General features: G+C 42.3%; 1 protein-coding gene across 4 annotated transcripts; it reads right to left on the bottom strand.

Moving 5' to 3' along the window:
* Window positions 1–1133: 1133 nt before the first annotated feature.
* On the bottom strand, window positions 1134–18154 carry AKIRIN2 (akirin 2). 4 transcript variants are annotated; one of them, XM_086482460.1, is made up of 5 exons: window positions 17940–18154; window positions 6757–6900; window positions 6029–6178; window positions 2118–2189; window positions 1134–1816 (listed from the first exon to the last, which is right to left on the bottom strand). In XM_086482460.1, the coding sequence occupies exons 1-5, from the start codon at window positions 18139–18141 to the stop codon at window positions 1806–1808; spliced, it is 579 nt and encodes a 192-aa protein (XP_086338586.1). In that variant the 5' UTR covers window positions 18142–18154; the 3' UTR covers window positions 1134–1805. The 4 variants fall into 4 exon arrangements, with proteins under 4 accessions (XP_086338586.1, XP_086338588.1, XP_086338585.1 ...); XM_086482462.1 differs by having other exon boundaries at window positions 6029–6163; XM_086482459.1 differs by lacking the exons at window positions 1134–1816; window positions 2118–2189 and adding an exon at window positions 2199–3255.
* Between the last annotated feature and the right edge of the window lie 5443 nt (window positions 18155–23597).

The following is a 23597-nucleotide window of genomic DNA, read 5'->3' as shown; positions in this document are numbered from 1 at the left end:
TACCCTGGGCAAGTTAACAATAAAAGGAGGTCAAAAAAATGAGGAGCAGGAAGAAGAGGGACTGAGAACCCTGAGGCAGACAACGGAAATTGCAGCCCTTGATAGTTTTGTTTTTATCTTCAGTAATGGAAGACCCGAGAGGCGGGTCTAGCAGAGATTTCCCACTTCTGAGATTCTGAAAATACAGTAAAAAAAAAATCCAAGTATTTAGGTAAGACAGCTTTCAGGAAAGCAAGCAGGAAATACCCTCGATACTGTGGCGATGTGCCTCATTCCGAACCTGTAATCTCACTACTAAGTGAATAAAAGTTCGGTAAGAACTAGAGCTCATCAAATGGCTTCGCTGGTATCATAAGCGTCAGCATGAGCCAATTACTGCGTTTTCATCTACCAGCTGAAATTTCATTACATTTCAACTAAAACTCCTCCATTAATTTGAGATGGTATGAAGAACCTATTACACAACAGACTTCCACTTAACCAGAAGCCAACAGTGAGAGAAGGCAACAACAAAACCAAAGGATTACTCTGAAACTGCTTTAAAGCCCCCGAAGCAGACAACCCACGTCATTTGGTAACCAATACTTCTACCCCACAGCACGCAGGTCTGGACTTGCCATGTAGTAACTTTTCAGTAACTCACACCGAGACTCAGAATTGCACAGACAGCAGCGGCCGGCACTGATGCAGCACTCTGGAAACAGCTGAACGCATCCAACAACAAACTCCTCAACGCTGAACACAAAGACTACACACCCTTAGCTCTTCCAGCACCTACGCAGCTCCAGCTTGTGGTGCAAGCGCCTGCTCTATCTTATGAACAGACTTCCTCTGACGTGTCACTTAAATCCAAAGGAAGACAAGTGCAGCTGTGAGTCAGCTGCAGCAAGTTAAACCAACAGTGTGTCAGTTCTGCACCAACCGTGCTTCCACAACAGGAAACAATACAGCCAATCTAAGGAAGATTTCTTCACCTCTGAAGAGTTACCTGAGATTTTCATCCACCTCCTTCTCCTGATCTAAAATTCTGACCCACCCACTATTGCTAGTAAATAAAGTTTTCATTTAAACACTCAGATTTAAGTTTATTCATACACAGCAAAAGTTCCACCTGCATATTAAAAACAAACAGATTAGAAGTAAATGTTTTATTCTTCCAACTAAATTCCAGTACTACAAGGGCAGTAAAACAATGATACACTGAAAAATTGCAGCAATAAACATTTGTTAAAGACTGATAGAATAAATAAAAACTACAAAAATGAGAAATCATATAAACCCATTCTTAACCCCCAAAAAAGTCATGGAATACAGAAATGCCCTCCTTCACTATTTCACAGGCAGTACTGTGGGCTATTTGCTTAAAATTGTCCTGGGATTACATTCTAACTTAACTGTGGTTACAGCTTTGTTGTAGTGCACAGTTATGAAAACCACACTAACTTCAGTCAGAAGTGTCATTCTACATTTTTATTTACACAACCAGTGAAGGGCAACTTCTAGAACACCAGCTTTAATCCTTTACTTTTTCAAACTTATTAACATAAGAAGCCAAATTGTAATGATACAGCAAATGAGGCCACTGGTATTATTACAGGTAGCAAACGTCCACATCCAGGTGGTACTGACATCAGGGAGCACTCCAAAACCAGTTGCTGCATAAGAGTGGTTGCCACTGACAAAAGCTTGAAATAACCTGTGTTCACAGGGGGAAAAAATATGGCATTGCTGCAAGTCTTTACTGGGACAGCTTGCAACAATAAAACAGGGTGTATAGGGCAGCCCACATATGCAGAAAGTGTGATTCATGAAACGTCTGGGAAGAGAAAAAAAAAACAGAGAGTTAATGATGGCGTTAACAACTGCCAGCTCTATCACAAACCTGCTACGGCAGTATCAAAACCTGCTTCGAAAATAAAACAACCAGCACGTTATAGGAGACAGTTCTAGATGTTTCAAACAAAAGCTACATTTTATCTCACATCTTCAACCTCGGTCTTCCATACTACTTTAACTTGGGGCCTAGCTGAAGCTTAACAACAAACAATGGCCATTTACATTACGGAACATTCGGTGATTTAATGCTGCTGTAGGAAGCAGAAGACATAGATACTCACAACTGGCAGGCTGTTCTCCATATCGTCGCATGATCTGATCATGCGTGAACTTCACAAACGCGTCGTATTGTTCTGCAAGCATGAAGCATTAGAACTGTGAGTACATTACGTCTAACTCAAGCTGAAAAATATTCAAGGCTACTTTTTTTATACATACAAATCATGGAAGTTAAACACACATCCACTAACAGTAGTTTTAAGTGACTTTACACAGTTCATAGCTGCCATTTCCTTTCCATGCCCACGAACAACAATGCAGCACACGTCCCCTTAATTAAAAATACTTTCCCTTACAAACTTCTGTAATTCTGTAAATATGCTCAAAGAGAATTATATTGCACATACACAAAGACCTCAATATACCTAAAACCTGCTAAGCGTCAGACACTGTATTTTGAAGTAATCAAGTGTGCCCGTTTCACAGATCCGTAACAGGGGCAGAGTAGTTAAGCAAACATGGCGTTAAGGTCAATGCTAGGGCTGGAAACGTAACTTCTCTCTGCTCCTGCCACTACCAGATGTAAGAAAATTAATTTAATGAAATGGAAACATAGAGGTACACGAAAGGGACTTGCTACGGAGTTAAGAAATTCTTTTTGGTGACCACCAGAAAATCAAAAGCAAATGACAAACTAAAAGGATGAAATGCTAAGTGACTAACACTTCACTAATTCCAATCACAAAAGTAGCCACAATAGGAGACACAATAGTTGACTGTGGACTTCATGAAAACAGCTACTGTGTAATCTGAAATGAAATTTAGATACCAAGCGTATTAATTTGGCTTTGAACTGAGCATTGTTATTTCCCGGAGAGATTTATTCTTTCTATGCACACATACATACAAATACATTCGCAGTATTTTATTCAGTTTTAATATTGCACTCATCAGCAGGATATCACCTTTCAGAATTAGGAAATTGAACAAGGAGAGTAATATCTACCAGATGCCGCTCCTCTCCATTCCCCTTCCTCCCTTGTGGAAAAATACATGTGCAGCAATGTGGGGTGTTCTGAGAAAAGGGCAAGGTCAAAGAAGGCAATCTTCAACCAAAAATGCAGTTAGATTTGTAGTGGTTCCTAGTCCCACAGGTTTGCCCCATTAAAGTCCCCATCCTCTTGCAGGGATGAGCTTCACCTTTGAAGTAAACAGGGTATCAGTAATCAGCAAGCAGTGCAGCAGCAGCCCAAAGTACGGACCTGACCCAAAGATCTACGGACATCCCTCCCTGACTGAAGGGGCCCCGTGTCACGGCAGCCAGCTCCCCTCTGCCCACGAGCAGGACCTCTGTGTCACTGCAGTTCTGACTGACGGCTTTTCAGCAGCCATGCGAGGATCTCAGCCAAACAACAAAATAACACAAAGAGCAGACTGAAGGATCTGTTGCCCAGAAACCATTTCCAAAAATAATAGCAACTAGAACTTTTCCTAAAAGTATGTATTAAAGGCCAGAAAACAACTTGCAAACTTCCTTCTTTAGAGGTTTAAGTCAACATACACAGCTGCTTTGTAGCATCATCTTTATCAGAACTATGGCTTTGGAAATTTAAAGAATCCACAGTTACTAAAAATCCCCTTCTTGTGGCATTCAGATTCACAAAGTTAAGCAATCCAAAGGTAAGAGCAACCTACAGTGAGCTGCTTGAAAGTTTAAGTGAATGCTTGTAAAGATACTTACACCACTGGCATCCCGTATCATGTATGTTCTAACTATCTATTTTAAGTCAAAACATGGCTAAATGACACGAATACAAGTATGATTACTAAACGACTTGACCTTTAGTATAAAAAGCCATTTTTCACAGATTCTAGAAAACCTTTCAAGCTGAAGTTACACTTAGCCCCTTGCACTCCTCCTCTGGCTTTAAAATCTGCAAAGGATCTTGCAAGCTCAAATTTATGCTAACACAGCGGTTTCTGGTAACAGAGGCGGGGGGGAAATCAGGGCATTACAGTGATCTGAGTTTTCCATTTACCAAACACTCACTCTGCATGAAAAGCAACTCTGCTCACAAAGAACATGGGAGAAGAAAAAAAAAAAGGTAGCATCTAGCTAACTACCTACAAGAAAATCGTGATTCAGAAAGGAATGAGGAAAATATCTGAGATCCAAACATTCAGCTAAGTCACTTGAAAGAAGCTATTCAACTGAGATTTGTTACAGAATTTCCAGTTACATTCCCATTGACCTCACTAGTTTGTAAGAATGAGTATCACCTTACTGTACCAAGTTTAGAAAAGGATATAATCATTCTGTCAGCACAAAAACGTAAGTGTAATTGTCTGTAAGGAATTTCTAAATTCTTTTGGCAGTTTCTCTTTCTAAATTCCCATATAATGCTGGAAATGTATTATTGGCTTGATATACGGGATGCAGTAACACCACCTTTCTAATAGCTCTTCTGGTGACCACCATGGCTAAGAACAAGTAAAGCTGAGTCATCTCACTGTAAACCAGAACCCCCCCAAACAGAAGCCATCCCCTCTCCTTCCCCAAAACAAAAAAGAAAACTGGGACTGACAGATAGAATACACATAGGGAACTTGTCAGAGGGGTTCCTGCTTGTAAAGAACTACAAGTTTGCACTCAGAAAGTGTCTGGAACAAATGTAAATACATCTGGTCTTCAAAGAATTATCATGATCACTGCTAACTGAAATGCATTTCAGAGAATGCAAGAAATGACCCAATTCGTAACATACAAATTAGAAGAAAAAAGCTCTACAGAGTCCTAACTCATCAGTCTGAAGCAGGTTAAAAAGAAAAACACAGAAATGGAACATTAGGCCCAAAGCAACAGAAGTATTCAGTGCTCTAGTTACAGTTGTAACTAGATGTAGATTTAAGAGGGACTTCGAACTATAGCAATTTCTTACATAGCAATGGTAGATCAGCAAGCACAGAACATGAACAGAGGGTCAGGTGCAGAGACAATCCTGTCACAGGCAACCCACAAGCCCGACACAAGCCTGGTGACTTTCTGCATGGGCACACCTATAGAAGGTTTTATTCCCACACCTGAAGAGATCTGCAACCTTTAATTCTGATGCATTTTCAGAGGGGAAGCAGAACAGCCACGGGTATTCAAAAGCAGGCTTGCTGCCGAAGAGCGCGCTCAGATGTTCATTATCATCACGCTAAATACTAAATTAGACACTGAATCATACTGTGAAGGCACCTACCTCTGAATGCACCAAAATTTAGATGCTCAAATGCTAGCAAGATGCTTAGAAATAGAGGACTTCAACAACTAAAGAAAGGTCATATTTACAACGCTGACATTAACATGATCCTTACAGAAACGTAAGCTGGCATCAGGTGCCAAAAATACCAGCTGAACGGTGTGAAACACAAGAATTCAACACAGAGCATCAGAAATGCAGCTCAACTACTGAGGCTCAGGCAAATACCAAACACCGCTGGCAGCAGTGTAATGCTAAGTACTGAGAAGAGAAAGGGAAACCTTAGGTACTGTCATCTTGCCAAATTCCAGAAAAAGGAAGTCAGTTCCCAAGTTGGAGAAAAAAAAACCAACAAAACCAAAACACAACACACCAAAAAACAAGTCCTTCACAAAGAACTCTTAAGCCAGTAGAAAACAAAGTCCTTCTGGCAAAAAAAAAAAATAAAGAGGAGGAAATTATCAATTCAGACATGATAGCAAGAGAAAGTTCTATCTGAAATAAAACCACTGTTTCCATTGATTAGTAATACCCAGGAGTCATAGTTTCTATCCAAGGCAGCACAGAAGAAAAAAAAAAAAAAAATCAAAGAGATTACACATAATTTTTTCTGTCCTGTATGCAATCTCATTCCTTAATCAGATTAGGTCAGGAAAAAATACAGAGATTTAACACAAAAATGAGAGAAAGTTTTTAAGCTTTCAGACCCATCCTAACACATTATATACCTGCAAGTTTTGTGGTCAAAATTTCTTCATACTCTTCACGGATTTTCTCTTCACGTTCTTTCAGCAAACGTTCACAGATCATTCCAACTTGTCTGAGAGTAAACAGGGGCTGTTCTTTTTTCAATGGTGATGATGCTGCAGATGAAGTACCTAAGATTAAATATTTGGACATACCAATTTACGCTTACAAGTAGTTCAGAACCATAATCAGTCTTCTTCGCATCTTTTGCATTAAAGGAACTTTACAAAACATTTGCAGAAGTCTTTCTCTGCCATTTTAACACTTTTAATGACTATTAAAGTAAAATTTGACATCCAAAAGGAAGACAACTACAATGGACAATACCCTCAGGTATCAAAACACCAGGAGTCGCACAAACACTGTGAACACCATTTCCATGGCAGTTGCCATTTACAAATTTAAGCTTCTGCTTTATATACAAATTATAGTACAGTGTATTTGTGCAAAGACAGCTGCTTTCCAAAAGTCTGTTACAGTATCAGTGGCAGGGTATGCAGGATGGTCTCTTTAAAACAATGCAAGCTTTGTGTCCTGCTGATCCTTAAAACCAGAAGCTACAATCTTCCAGATCAATGCTAGCATTGCCAAAAAAAAGGAACAGTAACTGGTGAGAACACGCCGTAAAACACCAGATAACTAGGGAAAATGATTTACGCAAGCAGAGTCTAAAAACACATAGCAGAATTACACGGAATGTTCTGGGTACCTGGCAAAGCTGGTCCAGTAAGGAGAAATGCATGTGGCTGTGCATCAGTAGAACAACAAGGATCTGTCTGCTGGAAGCTATTTTCTAAGTGTCTCCTCTTCTGCATGCGTTTGTACTCCTGTTTTATGTTGTACAGGATTTGTTCTAAAAGAAAAACAATTAAAAAATTAAGCCTAAATTAATTACATTTCAGCATTTCACTTAACTTTATTTCCACTCAAATGCTGTCAATAATTAACAGATGATAAAAGCTAGAATCTTAAAACATGGCCTGCAAAAACCATCAAGTTGTACCTAAGACACAAACAATGAATCTAACTAAAAGAAAGGTAACTCCAGCTGTTTTTACCAGAAGAACTGGTAACAAAAATGGTGTTAGTTAAGGTCAGGTACTGGTGCCAGGGTACTGCTAACAAAAATGAAGAGCATAAAGTTAAAATTTAGGAACTATCAACTATATAATATACATGGATCAAAATCAGGCTATAGAACTTCTACTGGTATTCATCATCTTCCCTTCATACATTTAATTTCCAGTCATCTTTCTCCCCCAGACAGCTTTTATCATTCATACAGTTAAGGGCAACAGAAGACTGCAGAATAAAACATGTACATGAAATACTGTTCCTCTCTGTACAGTTACTGACATATAGGCAGCAGGGCGGAGGGGAAAACACAATTTAGAATATGCACAAAGCAACTACTGCTTAAAATCTCAAAGAACTGGAAACCGATAACAAAATACAAAAGCCTTCCACAACATTTTTGACAGCCTCAGATCTATCCAAATAAACACAATGGAGGGATCAATAGTCTCTTTTGAAGGAGTATGGCAAGATGTAGTTCAGCATTTGATTGCACTGAATAAAATACAGCAAGTGCTTTTAATAATCTCACCTACATTGTAGCATTACAAGAAAAAAGTAATCATTGCAATAGAACTATCAGTCCTGCATACCTCCTCTCTGAAATTCCATGTACCAAAAGGCTCTCGGGTACTTCAGTACCCTAACTCTATCCTCTGGCAATATAAAGTATTAAAGAAAAAAAAAGAAAGCCATTTTCTGGGTTTTTTTACAGAGACCTTCACAGAAAGAAACTTCCAAAGACTCTCTCTTTATGAGAATTCTTACTTTCAAACACTCAAATGCATTAAAAAAAATGTCCCTACAGGGTTGGCTTCCACTGACACTTCTAGACTTTTGGCAAAGACAGCTTTCCAAAATTCAGATACACACGAATCCATATGATCATGTCAGACCTGCAAAGGACTCCTCCACTCAGTGCCTTCCTACTTCTGTTCGGCATTTTGCCAACACAATACCATGGAAACTTCTCAACTAAATTTCAGGTTTGTAAACAGCACATTATCGAGGTTCCATATTTGAACGTTTTCTAGTAAGCAACCACATGAAGCAAGTAACTTCAGCTACCAGCTGATTCAGTCAGTGGCTGAAGCCTATGCTAGACCAAGCAGAAGTAAACATTTGCCAATTCCCAGTTCAGAGGTTTAACTATTGGGGTGGTTCTTCAATTCCATCCGTCAGTCTGGGGGCTTCCAATTTATAAAAAGAGACGAAACCCTTTCCAGTCAACAGGGATACCAGCAGTTTCAGCAAAGGAGTTTCTTGTTTGGATTTTGTCCACTGATTAAGGTCTTGCAGTTTATACTTTTCAGTCCCGTACCTACAGGGCTTGTGCAGTTTCCAACTCTGTAAAGGGAGACCGGTGACGTGGTCGAAAGAAGTAGCAAATGCAGAAGACATAATAAAGAAGCACAGTAGGGAAATGAAGGTAAGGAGAAACTACGAGAAAGTGGGATAAAAAGTACTCAAGGGCGGCTGGAAGATTCATACTTTTTATAGGTCAAGATACATACTACACTCCAGCATGGTACAGAAATACATAAATCAGGTTAACCAAGATGCAGTCAGACTTCCAAAATTAAATAGAATCCCATGTCGAATTTTTCACGTGCATGCACACCGCATCAGTCGGAGACTGGCCCTGCAATGTTTTTACTCAACAGCGTTATGGTGGTAAAACAATACCGTTCCTCAGAATCAAGGGCTGTTCTAGCTAAAGCAGTATTGCACAGTTTTGAGTGGGAACCAAATTAGCTCATAAGATAACACCTGTCCAAAAGCATGTCTACACTATCAGAAATGTGACTGCAAACATTCACGCTGTGTTTATATTAACTGAAGAATGTAACAGACCACGTGCACCCTTCACTCTGACTACCTGGTCTTGGGCATGTTTTCCGAATTCCGTCTGAACTGCAAAAACATCAGAGAAATTTTGGGTGTAGCAACTTTGATAAAAATCTTCTCTATGGCTCTCCTTTACATTATCTTTTTGCAGAAACATTCTCAAACCACACTAACCACCAACATCATTAAGAAAAAAAAAAAACAAACCACAGACTCTGGTCAATGGATAAAACTGCAAGAGTTAAAACAATTATCAGCCAGGTTTCCTCCAGCCCTAACAATGCCTGTAAATTAAACAGGGAGTAATTCAGAGAAACTGTTAAAATACCAGCCAGAACAGAAGGAGCAAAATCGGGGGGGGGGGGGGGAGGCAGGCAGGGGGGGCGCAGGTGGAGGAGGGAGGTGTGTACAGAAATCAGGTACTGTCTTTGGGAAAACAGTAACAACTGGGACAAAAGATTAAGATCTGTGCACTAAGGATTCACGATTCTATCCTAAATTGTATTGAATTGCAAACACAGTCTCAATGCTATTAGAGTAATTTCATCTACCACTCACTTGGCAACACTTTTTAACTTGTCATCTTCAAATCTTGCTCTGAAAACAAAAAATCTCAAGAAACACCACTGCCAGATACATTGGGAGATCCTCATCTTGACAAAACAGATTGGGCAGTCCGCATTCCTAGAACTTCACGTAAAGGTATGAAACTAAGCAAAGTGGGATGGAGGAAGGACTATTCAAACATGACAATAAACTGCCTACACTGCAAACAGCCACCAGAAGAAAAAAAGTCCGAAAGCTGAAGTCCTGACCAAACGCCTGTTGAATATGTACATAACCCGGTTTGGCAGCAGGATTCCTCTGTTTAGTCTAACTTACAAGATTTAAGGCACTACTGCTGAGCACAGAGAACTGGACTACAAGCCCTACTCAGTATCATGCTGCTAATGGGCATGACAATTATGAGAATGACTCACCTCCTCCTTCCCAATTTCCTCTATTTGTAAAATGGAGATTAATAGTCAAGAAACATAAATTCAACGTAGCACCGAACTGTTCCATGACTTCTCACATGAATGACCAGACTAGTAATGCTTCAAATTAAGCAGGCACATTTTCACAGCAGCAAAGACTGAGCAGACATTTTTATTAAGAGTCACATAAAATCTTCCGACTTTAAACAAAACTTTTTCACTGTGAAATGTAAGCTTGCAAATATTTATGACTGATTTTTAATGAAAATCTCAATGCGAAATTGAATTATTTTGTCCCCCCCCAAACAATCTAGAAGAGTAAGAAAGAGAAGTTGCTTAAATGCATCAAGTTACTTCTGGCATTGACAGTTTTGCCTATAAAGCCACAAAAATGTCTGATGAACAAACAAGATTCTGATCAAAACAGTTTTACAGCATCTCAGCACTTGAAAGAAGCCTTGAAATATTAAGGCAGTGCAAACCAAACAACTTTTGAACACCACCTATAAGGCAGACATCTAGCTGTAAAGCCCTTTAAAACTCTGGCCCAGTTAAACAAAGATTGGAGTTAGCAGATCTCGTTCTCCAACCTAGTTTTGCTTCCAGAAAACCTTTCTGTCTTTTCAAGTTCAGTTTCTTAACCTTCCTTACGTCCAAATTAGCTCTGACTATTCTCTCTGCATTTGACAACTGAATTAAAATGTGCATTTAACTGGTGTCAAATACAGAACAGGGGATTTTATATGTTCCTCAATGTGGAGGTCCAAATCGTCTTTTTCAACAATGACATGCATCTTAACAAATTATTTTATGTGCAAAAATCTAGAAACTGAAAGTAGCTCATTAAAGAAAATCTCATCTGAGTGAGCTCTAAGACTATAGAGCTGAAGTAAGAACTTGAATCATAAATATTAGAACTCATTACATATTTTAAACAAAAACTTGCATCCATCTTATAGGTGCTTAAGTTCAAATCAGATGTTGTATGTCAGGCAATATTTTCCTTTATGAGACAACAAAAGGAACATATTTAATAAGCTCAAACATACATCACTGTGGCCTACCCTCATTTTCTTTTTAATTTCACTTTATCCTCTGTGCTCAGTGTTCCCTACTGGTTAAGAGGTACCTCTGAAGGCACAGAGCTAGCTAACAGGAAATGCCAGGCAGAGGTGCTTAAAGTGAAAATTAGGCTTGCTGAATCCAGGGTGGTAGCAAGGAAAAGCCACACTGCTAACATACTGAAATGAATTAGTACTTCATAAATAAAATTTCAAATTCAAGATGTATGAATCCCAGCCAGTTATGCAAGACTGCATTATATGTCTTCTCCTTCTTCAGGTTCAAGGCTAAGATAAAGAATGACAAACAAAGACTGTCTCACCACGACCACTCAAGACATAGGGGCTTTAGCCAAATACACCTGAATATAATGAAATGCAAAAATACTCTCTTTATCTAGAGCTCTGTGTCCTAAGAGCATGAAGTTGAGCACACAGGTTCCTGAAATCTTGCATGAAGGTGAAGGACAGCATTCACGTCTCTCCTGTTTCAGAATGTGAGATCTGATTCAGGAAAACAAGATTTCATGTTTCAGCTGCTTTCACACACCCAATGAAGAGACGACGAAACGTGACGGGGGCAAATCAGAATTCAAGTTTGGCATCTGAAATATGACCTGTCACATAATGGATTATAAAGCCAAATAATCATTTCCAAGGAGTGATGTCTCCTTCTTACTTCCTTCAATTAATGATAAAAAGGCAAGTTATTCTCTTTCAAAGTTCTGTCATCTAATTACTTCATCCTGACCTGTAATTACCTAGAAATTATGTACAAGGGAAACAGCAGTTCAACTTGAAAAGGTAACAAGGCAAACAATTATTTTCTCCATTTTAATAACCGCTTATCAACTATGAAGGTGCTGATTGTTTCCCCTGAAGGATTTTCTCCCACCCCCCCCCCCCCTTTTTTTTTTTTTTTTGGCTTGATCTTTAAGCTAGCAATCTCTCATCTCAGTTCCTGGCTTCTCTCATTTAGCTGAAGGAAACTTTGGCAAAACACATAGAAGGTGACTCAACAGGAGGCTGAAATCAGAGTAGCACTTTTCCTGGCCCAAAATGGAACCTAAAGCTCAGGTTTCAGTTTGCAGTGTCACCATTCAACATATGCATTCAGACCTGAACCATGCCAGAGATTCCTTCTAAGTGAATTAATCAAATGCTATCCTGATGTCAACTGCATGTATCTCCAGGGATTGCAGCTCTTGTTAAAGCAAAACTCCTTCACTGTCCTGGTTCAAATTTATAACATTTCCATTAGGCCATCACCCTTATTCAACACCTAGCTGATGCTACCACATTCCTAGTTTTGGTGTGACAATGACATATAACGTTAATTTCAAGAAGCTGGCTTCCCTGAAGGGTAGCCTTGCAGCAGAGCAATGGGTAGCACTATTCTCCACTTCTACTTAACCAGGGATGCATAGGCACAGACAATAAATTAGAGTAATCCAGATATTCCTCTGACTCTCTTGCTTTGGTCACAGGCATCAATCACTCCAGTTACGTTTCTTAATTAGGCATGGTCTGTTAGACTTCAGTAATAGAATGTATACTTTTGGAAATCACGCTCACCTCCAAGGAGCATGCTCTAAGCCAGAGACAGCACTGATAACGGGTACAAGGCTGACACTTCACAGCCAGTGTCTATAGCTAGAGAACAGACAGAAGCAGCTCGTAATGGACTCTGTGGTACAGAGCTGGCCACCTCACGAGATCCAATTACTCAAGGTCTCAGGCTGGCGAAGGTTCTGGTTCTCCCACAACAAGCCGGACGCTCACATATGCATTAGCTCATTCTGCAAATGTGTTATTTCAGGAAATCCCAGTTCTCCTGATCAAGGGGTTGAGGAATGAAAAATAAATCAAGCAATGCAAAATGTATTAGACACAGCAATTAGATTTTTCTCTTCACATAAAAAAATGTCACATCGCATTTATCAGACTTGCCACTGAAACAAAAAGCTGCTTCATTATTTTACGACATCTACAACCAAGGGTATTTAACATTTATAATCACCACAGGCATCTATATAAAAATTTTTCATATAAATTAAATTATCAAGTCCAGATGCAGCCATTATGTACTTCCCCCCCCCCCCAGTGGTGGGAATGTTTTGTTTTTTAAAATCCTAATGAATTCTGCAATACTGGAGCACAATGAGAAACTTGGCATCTTGCCAAGGTAATTTAGCAATAAATACACATGCAGATAAATGTTAACAAAACAGAAATTAAGTGGAAAGAGATGCAGCGCTACTAATATGTCACATTCCAAAGCCCCTAGATCTATTCATCTAAAAGCCAAACCTGTACTTGGCCACTGTCTGACCAAGCTTCCGACAGAAGCAGTTACATTTGCTCAAGAGGGCAACTGAAAGGTCACGGGAGGACAGCCTATAGGGAAGACTAACAGTTCTTCCCATTCAAAAAGTCAAAGCCATTTTCTTGCATTAACTTTGAAAATTTGTGTTAATTAGACTCAACTTTTTTTTTTCCAGATTACTCTGTGACAGAAAAAGGTATACATTAAAGGCAAATTTATCTACCTTCTGTTTGTTAGAGTCCTTCACAAGAGAGGGACGTTTACAACCAACTCCATTCACCATCTTTAACGAGAGACATTTGCCATACAACTGCCACTAGAGCAACAAATACCAATTATGCAAAGTCATTACTAAATACTGCATAAATTCAATAGTTTCCATAGTCTGTCAAACTTTTGACATTAACTCTGCTTGGACTGCAACCAGCGACCCGAGTTGAAGGACTGTTCTCAGTAACTCCACCCACCACAATTTTTGGTTTGCAACGTTAGTTGCTGGGGAAGTGTTTGAGGCAGATGAATATTTCAGATGAAGAAAAACTACATGAGCAGATGCATGGATTTTTAAGCAATTTCACAAACTGTTTTTAAATACAACTTTCCTTCTGATGCCACAAAGTCCTAGCTGCAAGTTAACCTCTGATTTTGGATGACAAGTATGGAAGTTCGTCTCCCCAGTTACTATGTATCATGAACCAGGAGAATTAAATCATTATGGTCAACATTATCTCTCCCCTCCTCCATTTCTTTGGACTGTAGAAATATCCAGACGTGCAGGCTTTTTAACACTGACCTGCCTTTGAACTTAAAAAACAACTAGTTTATTCACAATTTTGCCCAGAATGTAATATTCCATCAGGATAAAACTGCAAATAACAGTCCTAAGACATCCAGCAGAGAACTGGAAAAATGCTCCCATTGCTTCCTCCTTCCACCCTCCAGAATTCCTTTACCAGTTTGGAACGTGACAGCACCCTTAGGACTTCAGAGAAAACCAAACACGTACAGTGCATTATGCACAGGCATCCAGACCCAAGTGCAGTTATCTGATCATACAGGGCAGATTCACTTATAGCTAGAACTTACAGGAAAGTAAAACTCATCTGTAGTATTCAAGCAATAGAATACTCCTTCTCAGAGGAGGCCCTCTTTCAAAACTGAACCCGTCTCATGCCAGGTAGGTATGTTCCACACCGTTTATAGTGAACATAGTTTTAAAAACATAACACTAGATGCAAACAATGGTATCCAAAAATTAGCAAACAGAGTATGCTCAAGCCAGTAAGCACAACCCCACAGAAAATATGGACGGTAAAGCCACAATTACAGTCTGGCTGCCAAAGTCATTGAGAAACTGGAAGTGACCTAACAGCTGTTCAAATAACCACAAAATATTAAAACACTCTTGTGAGAGATAAATTTCATCTTGAATAAGCCTACCCCCTCTCAAACAGACATATCGTTTATTTATCTATGACCACTCTAGAAAGACAGCTGTTTTCTCATCTGACTACCACACTGTATTCTTAGTTGCCAGCACCCTCCTCAATCAATCCATATTCTGCTTCCAGATAATTTCTTACATGATTTCTTAAATGATTAACCCTGTGGTAAGACATTCTCGTGCTGGTATAGTCTCCATTGGGTGAAATTAAACTCTACCAGGACAGAGTATTTGACAGAAGAAAAATGCTTAAGAGTGAACTTAAAAGTATCAGCATCAGTTTTTATATCCAGAGCTCTAATTTCGTATGACCATTAATTTTCATTAAACAAAATTCAGACAGACACTTTTTAAGTGCTGGGAACCTAAGCATTACAGTAACACACTAAGAAAATCACAAGTGAAGTTAACCGAATTCTGGCTATTGTTACTAAATTTCCCACATAAAAACTGAACAAAACAGTGACTCAGTTGGTAACACTTTTAAAATCAGACTGGAATTCTTTTCCCACACAGAGCAAGATTTATCTGACCCAAATGTAGACATCTACCTCAGAAATGGTCCTGTAAATTCGTTTCACAGCCAAAGCAATATACTTTGCCTCATCCTAAGTCACAGTTCTAGAATAAATGACCTGTTTCTTCTAACCGACTACCAAGAAAACAAAAAAATATTAGGTCAGCGGTACGTTTACAAAATTAGATGAGATGAATCCCATAACAATTTCTCCCGTGGCCCCTTTAAAATGATAAGCTCTATTTTGTTTGCTGATGGTTGGGATGAAATATACACAGTAACATAACACCCCTAAATTCAACTGAAAGCAAAAACTAAGCAAGCTGCTTAACAGTTCACATTTGCCCTAGCACCGCATAAAGATTTTTTTTAGTAACAGAAACCATAAAGGGAGCTTTTAAGCAAAACCCATGTAAATATGCACAATTTATAAACACTTCAAGTTTTGCTCAGGAGCATTCAAGTGCTGTAAAAAACATTTTGATTTACTGTCCTTCAATCCTCATTATATTATACAAACAGCTTACATAAAACACACCCTTGTCAGTACAGAATCGCCTTTTCACATGGTTTACCACCTGCACCTTTGATATTCTCAAAGGAGGATCAGGCCTGTATTTGCTCAACTTCAGCAACGTTTTAGTTTTTAATACCTTCAGAATCGTTAAGATAGGAGTTTAGGTATCATCTCAAATACTGCTGTAGGTTATCTCTGCTGAAAATTCTATTGATTTATGTCCTTTCAGCAATACACATTTACTGGCCAGACAATATTTGTATTAAATATTCATAACCTAAGCTCTCCAAATCCCAAAGAAACAAGCCAAAAGAAATCCTTGCAATGAAGCAACACTATCTTCTAAAAAGAATCAAATTAATTCGAATTTTAAACATCCCAAAGTATATGTAATGCCTCACTGTACCAGGGAGCCCAAAGTGTATGTAATGCCTCACTGTACCAGGGAGTGCCATCCATCACAACTCTCATCCCAGACCGCTGACTCATTCAAGGTCTTTTCCTAGAGGTTCAAAAAAATAACAAGGCACTGATGCCAAGTTTAAGTACTTTGTATGCCCTCTATATATTTCCTCCATAGCATTTTTTCATTATTTGATTAAAACCTGTAAGAAAATCTATCCTACTGTACAGTTTTCAGAACTAAGAGCATTGAAGCAAGGTACTGTCCTACACGGAGGAGACGGCAATTTGAAAACACAAACTTATGCTCGATAATACCAGCAGTAAATCGGGGCCAACTTTTGTATAAAAGGGAGTACTGAACGCAAAAGCAGAAGGAATTCAGCTGCAACAACTGCAGAGGGCTGTTTTCCTGCACACAAAGGACAGAGATCCATACCTCATCGCTACAGCCACTCATGGCTACGAGCTTAACCGTTCTTAAGTGCATTACTGGAAGCTACCCACTAGACTAACCGTAGCAAGGGCCAATCAATCCTGCGTGCACAGCCAAGATTCATTCCTTTCTTCTCTCCCTCCTCGCTGGAAAAACGAACTCGGCTGATTTTTAATTGACAACAATTACACAAGCAGATCTGGAGCTTTTAGGGCCACCGGTTGACTCATCTCTCACACGTTAAGAATATAAAAGGGTTTCGTTCTCGCCCAACCTCTCCGAGACGAGGAGACTGCCCGATTCCATTTTATCTGCCCTAAAGGCAACTCTCACCCTTGCACACAATCGCTTTCATCGCTCGGTTTTCCTACAAAACTTTAAGGATGCCACAGAATGGGTCATCCGGGACGGCAGCACGCATTAAAGGACTGGAAGCGGAATTACCCCTTTGTTTTATCTGCTTTTGCCTTTTCCCACTGGCGTTTTGCGGGTGATTGATGACAGGCCGCGCTCCCCGCCCTCCTTCCCTTCCCCCCCCCCCCCCCCCCCCGATGTCTGAGCAAGGGGAGGAGGTGCCGCCGCCTCAGGCAACGCTCGACCCACCGATAATGGCTGCAAGGGATCGATGGGGGCCCCACCGAGAGGGGCTCCGGGCGCAGGCTGGCACCGAGCCCCAGCCCCGCAGACACCGCGGTCACCCCCACCCCCGCCGCCCCCGGCGGTTCCGCAGCTTGACTCGCCGCTGCGGCTCTCCTTGCCACATCCAGGCTCCCGTGGAACAGGAGGAAAAAAAAAAAAAAAAAAAAAAATCGTCCGTGCCCGTCGCCGACGCGAGAAAAGCCGGCCTCCCCCTTCCCTCGGCACCGGATCAAGCTCCCACACCAACGCCCCCCCCTTCCCCCGCTCGGGTCTCTTTCTCCAGTCTCTTCCCCCCCTCCCCCCCGCCCCGACCCCTTTCCTATGGCCACCCGCCCGCATCGGCTCAACCCGCCCCCCCTTCCTCCCCGTCCCTCCTCCCCCTCTCCTGCTGCAAACGGCCATTTCTATTGTGTCTCCGCCGCGGCGGTGCCAAGCCGAGCAGGGATCGCCCCGGCCCCCGCCGCTGCCAGCCACGCACCCCGACAGAAAATGGCTGGAGGGGGACGCGATACCCACCCAAACCTCCCCTCTTCTTCCTCCTCCCCGGTCGCCTTCCCGGCCCCCTGCCCTGCCACCCACCGCCCCCCTCCCCGCCGCCGCCCCGCACCCCCACCCCCGGCCGCCGCCGCCCCGGGGGGCTGCCTCCCTCACCTGTGGTGAGCCGGGACGACACCTCTCCGAAGGGCGAGGGCTCCATGCGCAGGTATTTCTGCGGGGAGGCGGCGGCGAAGGAGGAGGAGGCGGCGGCCGAGGCTGGGGCTGACAATGGCGCACATCGCCTCCGCTTCGGGGACGCCGGGCTCAGCAGCGGGTCGAAATCCAGAGTCCTTTTCAAAGTGGCGCCGCAAGCCATGGCGCGGAGCGGCGGCGAGGCGGAAGAAGGGGGCTCGGAGCGAGGGGCAGGGGAGACGGCGGCGGCTGCGGCGGTGGAGGCAGCAGCCGGCCCTGCCCAGAGGCGCCTTCCCCGCTGTCTGGGGCGGGCTGGGGGGGAGGGAAGGGAGGGCGGCAGGGAAAGGAGGGGGCAGCTGCGTCAGGGCCTCCGCCGCCTCCCTGTCGGCCTCTCTCTGGGGAGCGGCCCCGGCCCCCCCAGCGGCTCCGGCTCGGCCGGCTGGATCCCCGCTCTCGCCGCCCGCCCTGCCCTGGCCGGGCCAATTCCGCCCGCGGCCGGTGGCGGGGCGGGAGTTGGGCCGAGGGGCGCAGGGCCGGGCCCGGCTACCCGCTTTGGGGCTGCCGATGACGAGCGATGGCGGCGGGGCCCGGGCGGCGGCGGCGGCGGCGCTTCCTTCGGTGACTCCCACACCAGCAATATGGCGTCAATAACAACGCCGCGGATTCAAAAACCAATCCCCCGCACTGCGCCTGCGTTCCTGGGGCGGTGGCGGCCGCAGAGGCTCAGGGGACTCGTGGTTTCCCCGCCCCGGCCCCACAACTGAGTGGCGAGGAGCCTGCGGCGGCGGAGGGACTACAAATCCCGCCGTGTCCCGCGCCGGCTGTGCCGGCTTCCGGGTTCTGATTTAAATCCCCCTCGGAGGCTGCGGTGTGGGGTGCGGGTTAAAGGACGAGACTGTGGGGACGGGGTGGTGGTGGAGCCCCCGTGGGGAGCGGGCTCAGGGCACAGCCCCGGGGGTGGCTGCCGGGCGCCCTTAGCGCCCCGGGGGCGCGGCGCGGCCCTGGGGAAGGGGCAGCGGGCTGCTGCCGGGTCCTGGAGACACAAAGGGGGCGAGAGCCCTGCCGCCCGCGCTAGGCCCCGCGGCCTGGCTGGCTGCGGCCGGGGGCCGCCCGTTACCGCAGGCGCGGAGCGGGCCCGGCAGCGGCTGTACGTGAAGTGAGGGCAAAGTGCGCGTGGTGCCTCCATGATGAGGGCAGAGCAGGGAGCGTGCAGGAGCCAGAGGTACGAAGCGGGTGGAGGTGGCAGCTAAGGGCATGCCAGAAGAGGCCTCACGGTGCCGGGAGCTGTATCTCGGTGTGACCAACTGGTTTCCTTGCAGTTGCGTAAAGGGCTTTCTTGCTTAAGGAGGGCGATGAGGGAAGAGGTTCAAAGAGCTATAGAGCTGCTTGCGGGAAGAGCACAGCTCTTTCCTGTTCAGCTTCCTAGTTGAAATAAGCTTGTGTTGCAGTTCACCCCCGTGGAAAAGCTAACAGAGGTTGATAGGCCACAAAATATAAGTAACCTTCAGCTTTTCTGTATCTGAACCTGTTAATTCGCCCATAAACAAAGACAGGTTGGCTTTGGAAGATTAAATGAAGAACGTGCCCTCATAAAATTTTAACACTTTGGTGGTTTTTGGTTGTTTTGTGAAATACAAGCTAGTCTTTCTCTAATGACATTCAAAAAAACCCTGAACCCCAAATTTACTATCATTTGGAAGCAAGTTTTTGCTTCCATGTTCAATGTGTGGTGTATATTGTTAATAAAGCCATAACAGCACCCAGTCAGTGTAAACACAAACCTGATGCCTGTGCTGGCAGTATGGTTGTGCTGCTCTTAGCATAACTGAGGATTCAGGTGGTGGGGTGACCTAGCAGAGCCTTTCTCCCCACCAAAAATAGAAATAGTAATTAATAATTTGCTTTCTGTGACAGATACCTCGTGACAATGTTGGAATAATTACCCTCAGTTTGCCTGACTTGCCTTGGCCTAAAACTAATTACAGAAAATAGCAAAATGATTCTTCTGCTGTTAACTCTTCCTCTGTAGAGGAAGTACTCTGAGTATTTCCTTGGTAAGGAGAATGCTGACAAGCCTTTCTAAAACTAAGACCAGTTCTGGTTCTCCATAACAAGGCTCAGGAAATGTACTGATGTTATTACATTGTTATAATTGTGCTCCTATTACTATACCGGTATAACTCCTTCTGTGGACACTCTTCTTGGGAATAATGATGGCTGGTTTTCCATTCATTTAATTCTTCATTTCCATTACATTTCCATAAGCAGATAAGTTTCCCTGTGTTTGTGCAACAGTCTTAAGTATTCTTACCAAGCACTTCACCCAGGAAGACTGAGGCAAAGTTGTTCTTGCAGGCTTTGAACTAAGGAAACCCTGGGTGTCTCTCAGCATGTGTATGACACACTTGTTTTAGTTTAGAAGGCCATGGGCCCGCACAGGACTGAGCCAGCCGCTTCTGCCTTCGTCTGTATGCTGAGAAGTGCCTATATTTGAGTGCAATACTGAAAAATAATTAAATTTTTGAATAACCAGCACTTTCCCACTGAACTTAATATTTGTCCCACTGAACTTAATATATGTATGTTCTGCATTCAGCAGCAGAAAAGATTCAGTTACATTAACTCGTGTGACACCAGATCCTAAGGACCATTCAGGCACAATTTAAGTCAATTACAACAGTCTGAGGAATCAGGCAAAACTTCATCAAGATTAGGTACCAGAAAGCAAGCTTTTGCCAGCACAGGCAGCATTATAATTGTAAGCAATTGATTAGAACCCTGATTGTGCTAATCAACAGTTAGTCGGGCTTTATCTGACCTTTAATTTCTTGAGCTAAACTGAAGTCAGTCAGTCTGATTTCAGTCAAAATAAGAATTCACACAGCCCTTTGCAGCAAATTAAACCCAGCTAAACCAATGTAGCTTTGCATGTAGACAAGCCTTAAGGCAGCAACATGTCCAACAGCAGTGACAAAGTGCTTGATGGTTGTCAGGGAACATGTGTTTTTACTTTCATTGTGGCAGGAAACACCATAGGGTCAAGGCTGCAAACCACTGTTTATATTGTTCTTTCTTCTACTTACTTATTATATAACCAATTTGCAGTGTCCCATTATGTGCTACATGGGGTGCCTTTAAAATGATATATTATAAACATATTTTAAAAATAAATAGTGCCCACAAATTTTATTCATACTGGGAATGGGTGAGCTTATTTAGAACTGGTGGTGTGATAGATTTTTATTGGATCTGCACTTAAAGCACGACACCTGTTAAAGAGACAAGTCCAGATGAAGGACAACATTTTGACCTCTCAGTGGGGTGGGAAAGTAACCCTTTCAGTGTATTGCTTCAGGACTGTGATGGAAATGTCGTAGTTTACCAAATGCTAGTCTTTGTGCATTCTCTTTTCTTCCCCTTCCTCTGCCATTGCTCCATTCCCCTATTGATTTTCTTTTTTTTTCTTCTGTCTTCCTCTCATTCTCTTTATATACCATCTTGACTCTGCTTCCTCTTCCTTTTCCTTTGGACATCGCATTCATTTGATGCAGGGTCCACATCACAGTCCTTATATTTTCTTTTATGCCGTCTAACCATTTTCCTCCAACCAGTGGCTCATTTCTCATTAACTGGTCGTGCTTGCAAACACAGGAACACCAGTTAGCTGAGCTGTTTTCTAGGGTTTGTTCCATCTCACCCCAAGTGAGCAAAAATCACTTTAAGCCGTGGCATTCCATTTGAGTTTGGCTGTGCATACTGAGGGTTTCTTACTGATGTATCAGGCACACATTGTGGTTGCAGGTTTTGTAGTGGAGGTTATCTGTCAGAACTTCAGTGAAGTGTTTGTGTGGTGCCAAGTGAAAAAGGATTAGTTAAGTTGAAAAAAAAAAATGGGGATTAGCGCAGGAATTGTAAGGTGGGAAAAACAGCCAAAAGAAAAATGGAATAAATGTCTCAATCTTCTTTGCTATACAGTCATGCAGATAGTGCTGGCAAAAGGGAAAGGATACACAGGAACAGGAATGAAAGCCAGAGGTCAGTGAAGGTCAGCTCTGCTTACTTAGGTGCTGATTTATGCTGGTAGACTGTACCAAAAATTATTATCTGAACCTGCAACATGCAGTGACCTTCAATAGGACAAATATGTTTCTTAGGCCTAAGGTATTTCCAGCAGAAGTACAGAAGTATATTTGCCAATATGAGAGACATTCAAAACACCTATTTCCTCTAAAATACTGTATATGCTTCTGCTCATACATTTTCAGGAAAGATTAATTAAAAACAGAACTTGTCCAGGAAAAGGTGACTGAGCTGATTAGGAAAATAGAAATGGAAAATTTACTTATTGCCAGAAGTTAAAGGATTGTTAGTTAAAGGCTATTGGCCCAGCCAAGTAACTGTTGAAGTCTATGATTTTTCTCTAAAAGTGCAAGGAGGAGGTAAGTTCAGGAGATTTTTAAGATCTATTTTAGTCATGCAGACTGTGTTGATACAGGAACTGTCATTTACCTCACCCAAACTGGAAATAAGAGGAAGATTTATGACTGCCAGAGGAATGAATTTCCAGAGCACTCTTCCAGTAGCAGTAGTATGGGTGAAGATAAACAAAATCAACCCCAAATCTTTAAGGTGAGGCTTAGGTGGTCTTTAGATAAGGCTTAATATTTTAAGGAAAGGGATCATGTGGTATGATTGCTTTCAGTGGCACGAGACTATCGTGAATGACGCAGGAAGTCCTTGCAGTCGTTCTGTAATATAAGGTGGCAACAGCGAAGTCACAGTGGAACTAAACTTTTTACTTGCAAGGAGATGAAGCAGTAATAACCCATTTGAGTTAGTTCACCTATATTCAGAATAATACATCGACGCTGTAAAAGGAAAGTTACTAAACTCACTGGTGTATTCGCATGAATTGTGCGAACGGGCCTGGGTATAGAATAATTAGGAAAATGAGTGAAATTTTGTAGCTCTGACTACTGCAGTTACCTCGACAATTTCAGGAAAGCATCAAAACTAGCGAAGTGTGGATCAGTACGCTTCTCCATCAGTTGTCAATCACAACCATGTATGGGTTCACCAAAAAAAGTAATAGGGTATAGGAAGGGCAGTGTCATGAGGTAATGGAGATGTTGCTGCAGACTAGAGAAAGAATGCCTTATGTCCCCATGTCCTGTACACCCTTAGCCTCCACTGATGAAAGTTTTAATGCACAAACATTTACATTATGACTATCTGTTATCTTCCTTCCTATTGTAAAGAATTGACATTTTTAAACTTCCCTTATAACATTCCCTGCCCGAATTTTGGAGAAACACTGCACCAGACTAAACTCTGCTTTGCTCTTGATTTTAAAAAACTGCCACAGTGCTTTAGCAGAAAGGAAAACTACACTTCTTATACAAGGATGTTTTTCTAAAATGTTCTTTTATGTCTTTGTAGGATGATTAATTTTTCATAAGTGATTATAAGGTAAAGGAGCAACATGGTATTACGTATTAACTGGAGAATGGAATCGAGGCAACTTAAAATATATTGAACTAGAATGAGGCAAAAAGTTACAGGCCAAATATTAATCATGTGGGTACCACTGAACATGGGAATTAAGAGTCATTGAAGTCAAACACGCTTAGAGTTGTGAAC

The sequence above is a fragment of the Leptosomus discolor genome, chromosome 2 (genome assembly GCF_034619465.1).
Source record: "Leptosomus discolor isolate bLepDis1 chromosome 2, bLepDis1.hap2, whole genome shotgun sequence".
Taxonomy (NCBI): Eukaryota; Metazoa; Chordata; class Aves; order Leptosomiformes; family Leptosomidae; genus Leptosomus; species Leptosomus discolor.
The sequence above is the reverse complement of the archived record's forward strand: the minus strand, read 5'-3'. Positions and strand labels throughout refer to the sequence as shown.

Coding starts and splice junctions, on each gene's coding strand:
- AKIRIN2 (XM_086482459.1), bottom strand. CDS start 18,141: ATGGCTTGCGGCGCCACTTTGAAAAGGACTCTGGATTTCGACCCGCTG. Junction 6,901..17,939: donor GTCGTCCCGGCTCACCACAG/GTGAGGGAGGCA, acceptor TTTTTCTTTTAG/AACAAATCCTGTACAACATA. Junction 6,179..6,756: donor TACTGGACCAGCTTTGCCAG/GTACCCAGAACA, acceptor ATTTAATCTTAG/GTACTTCATCTGCAGCATCA.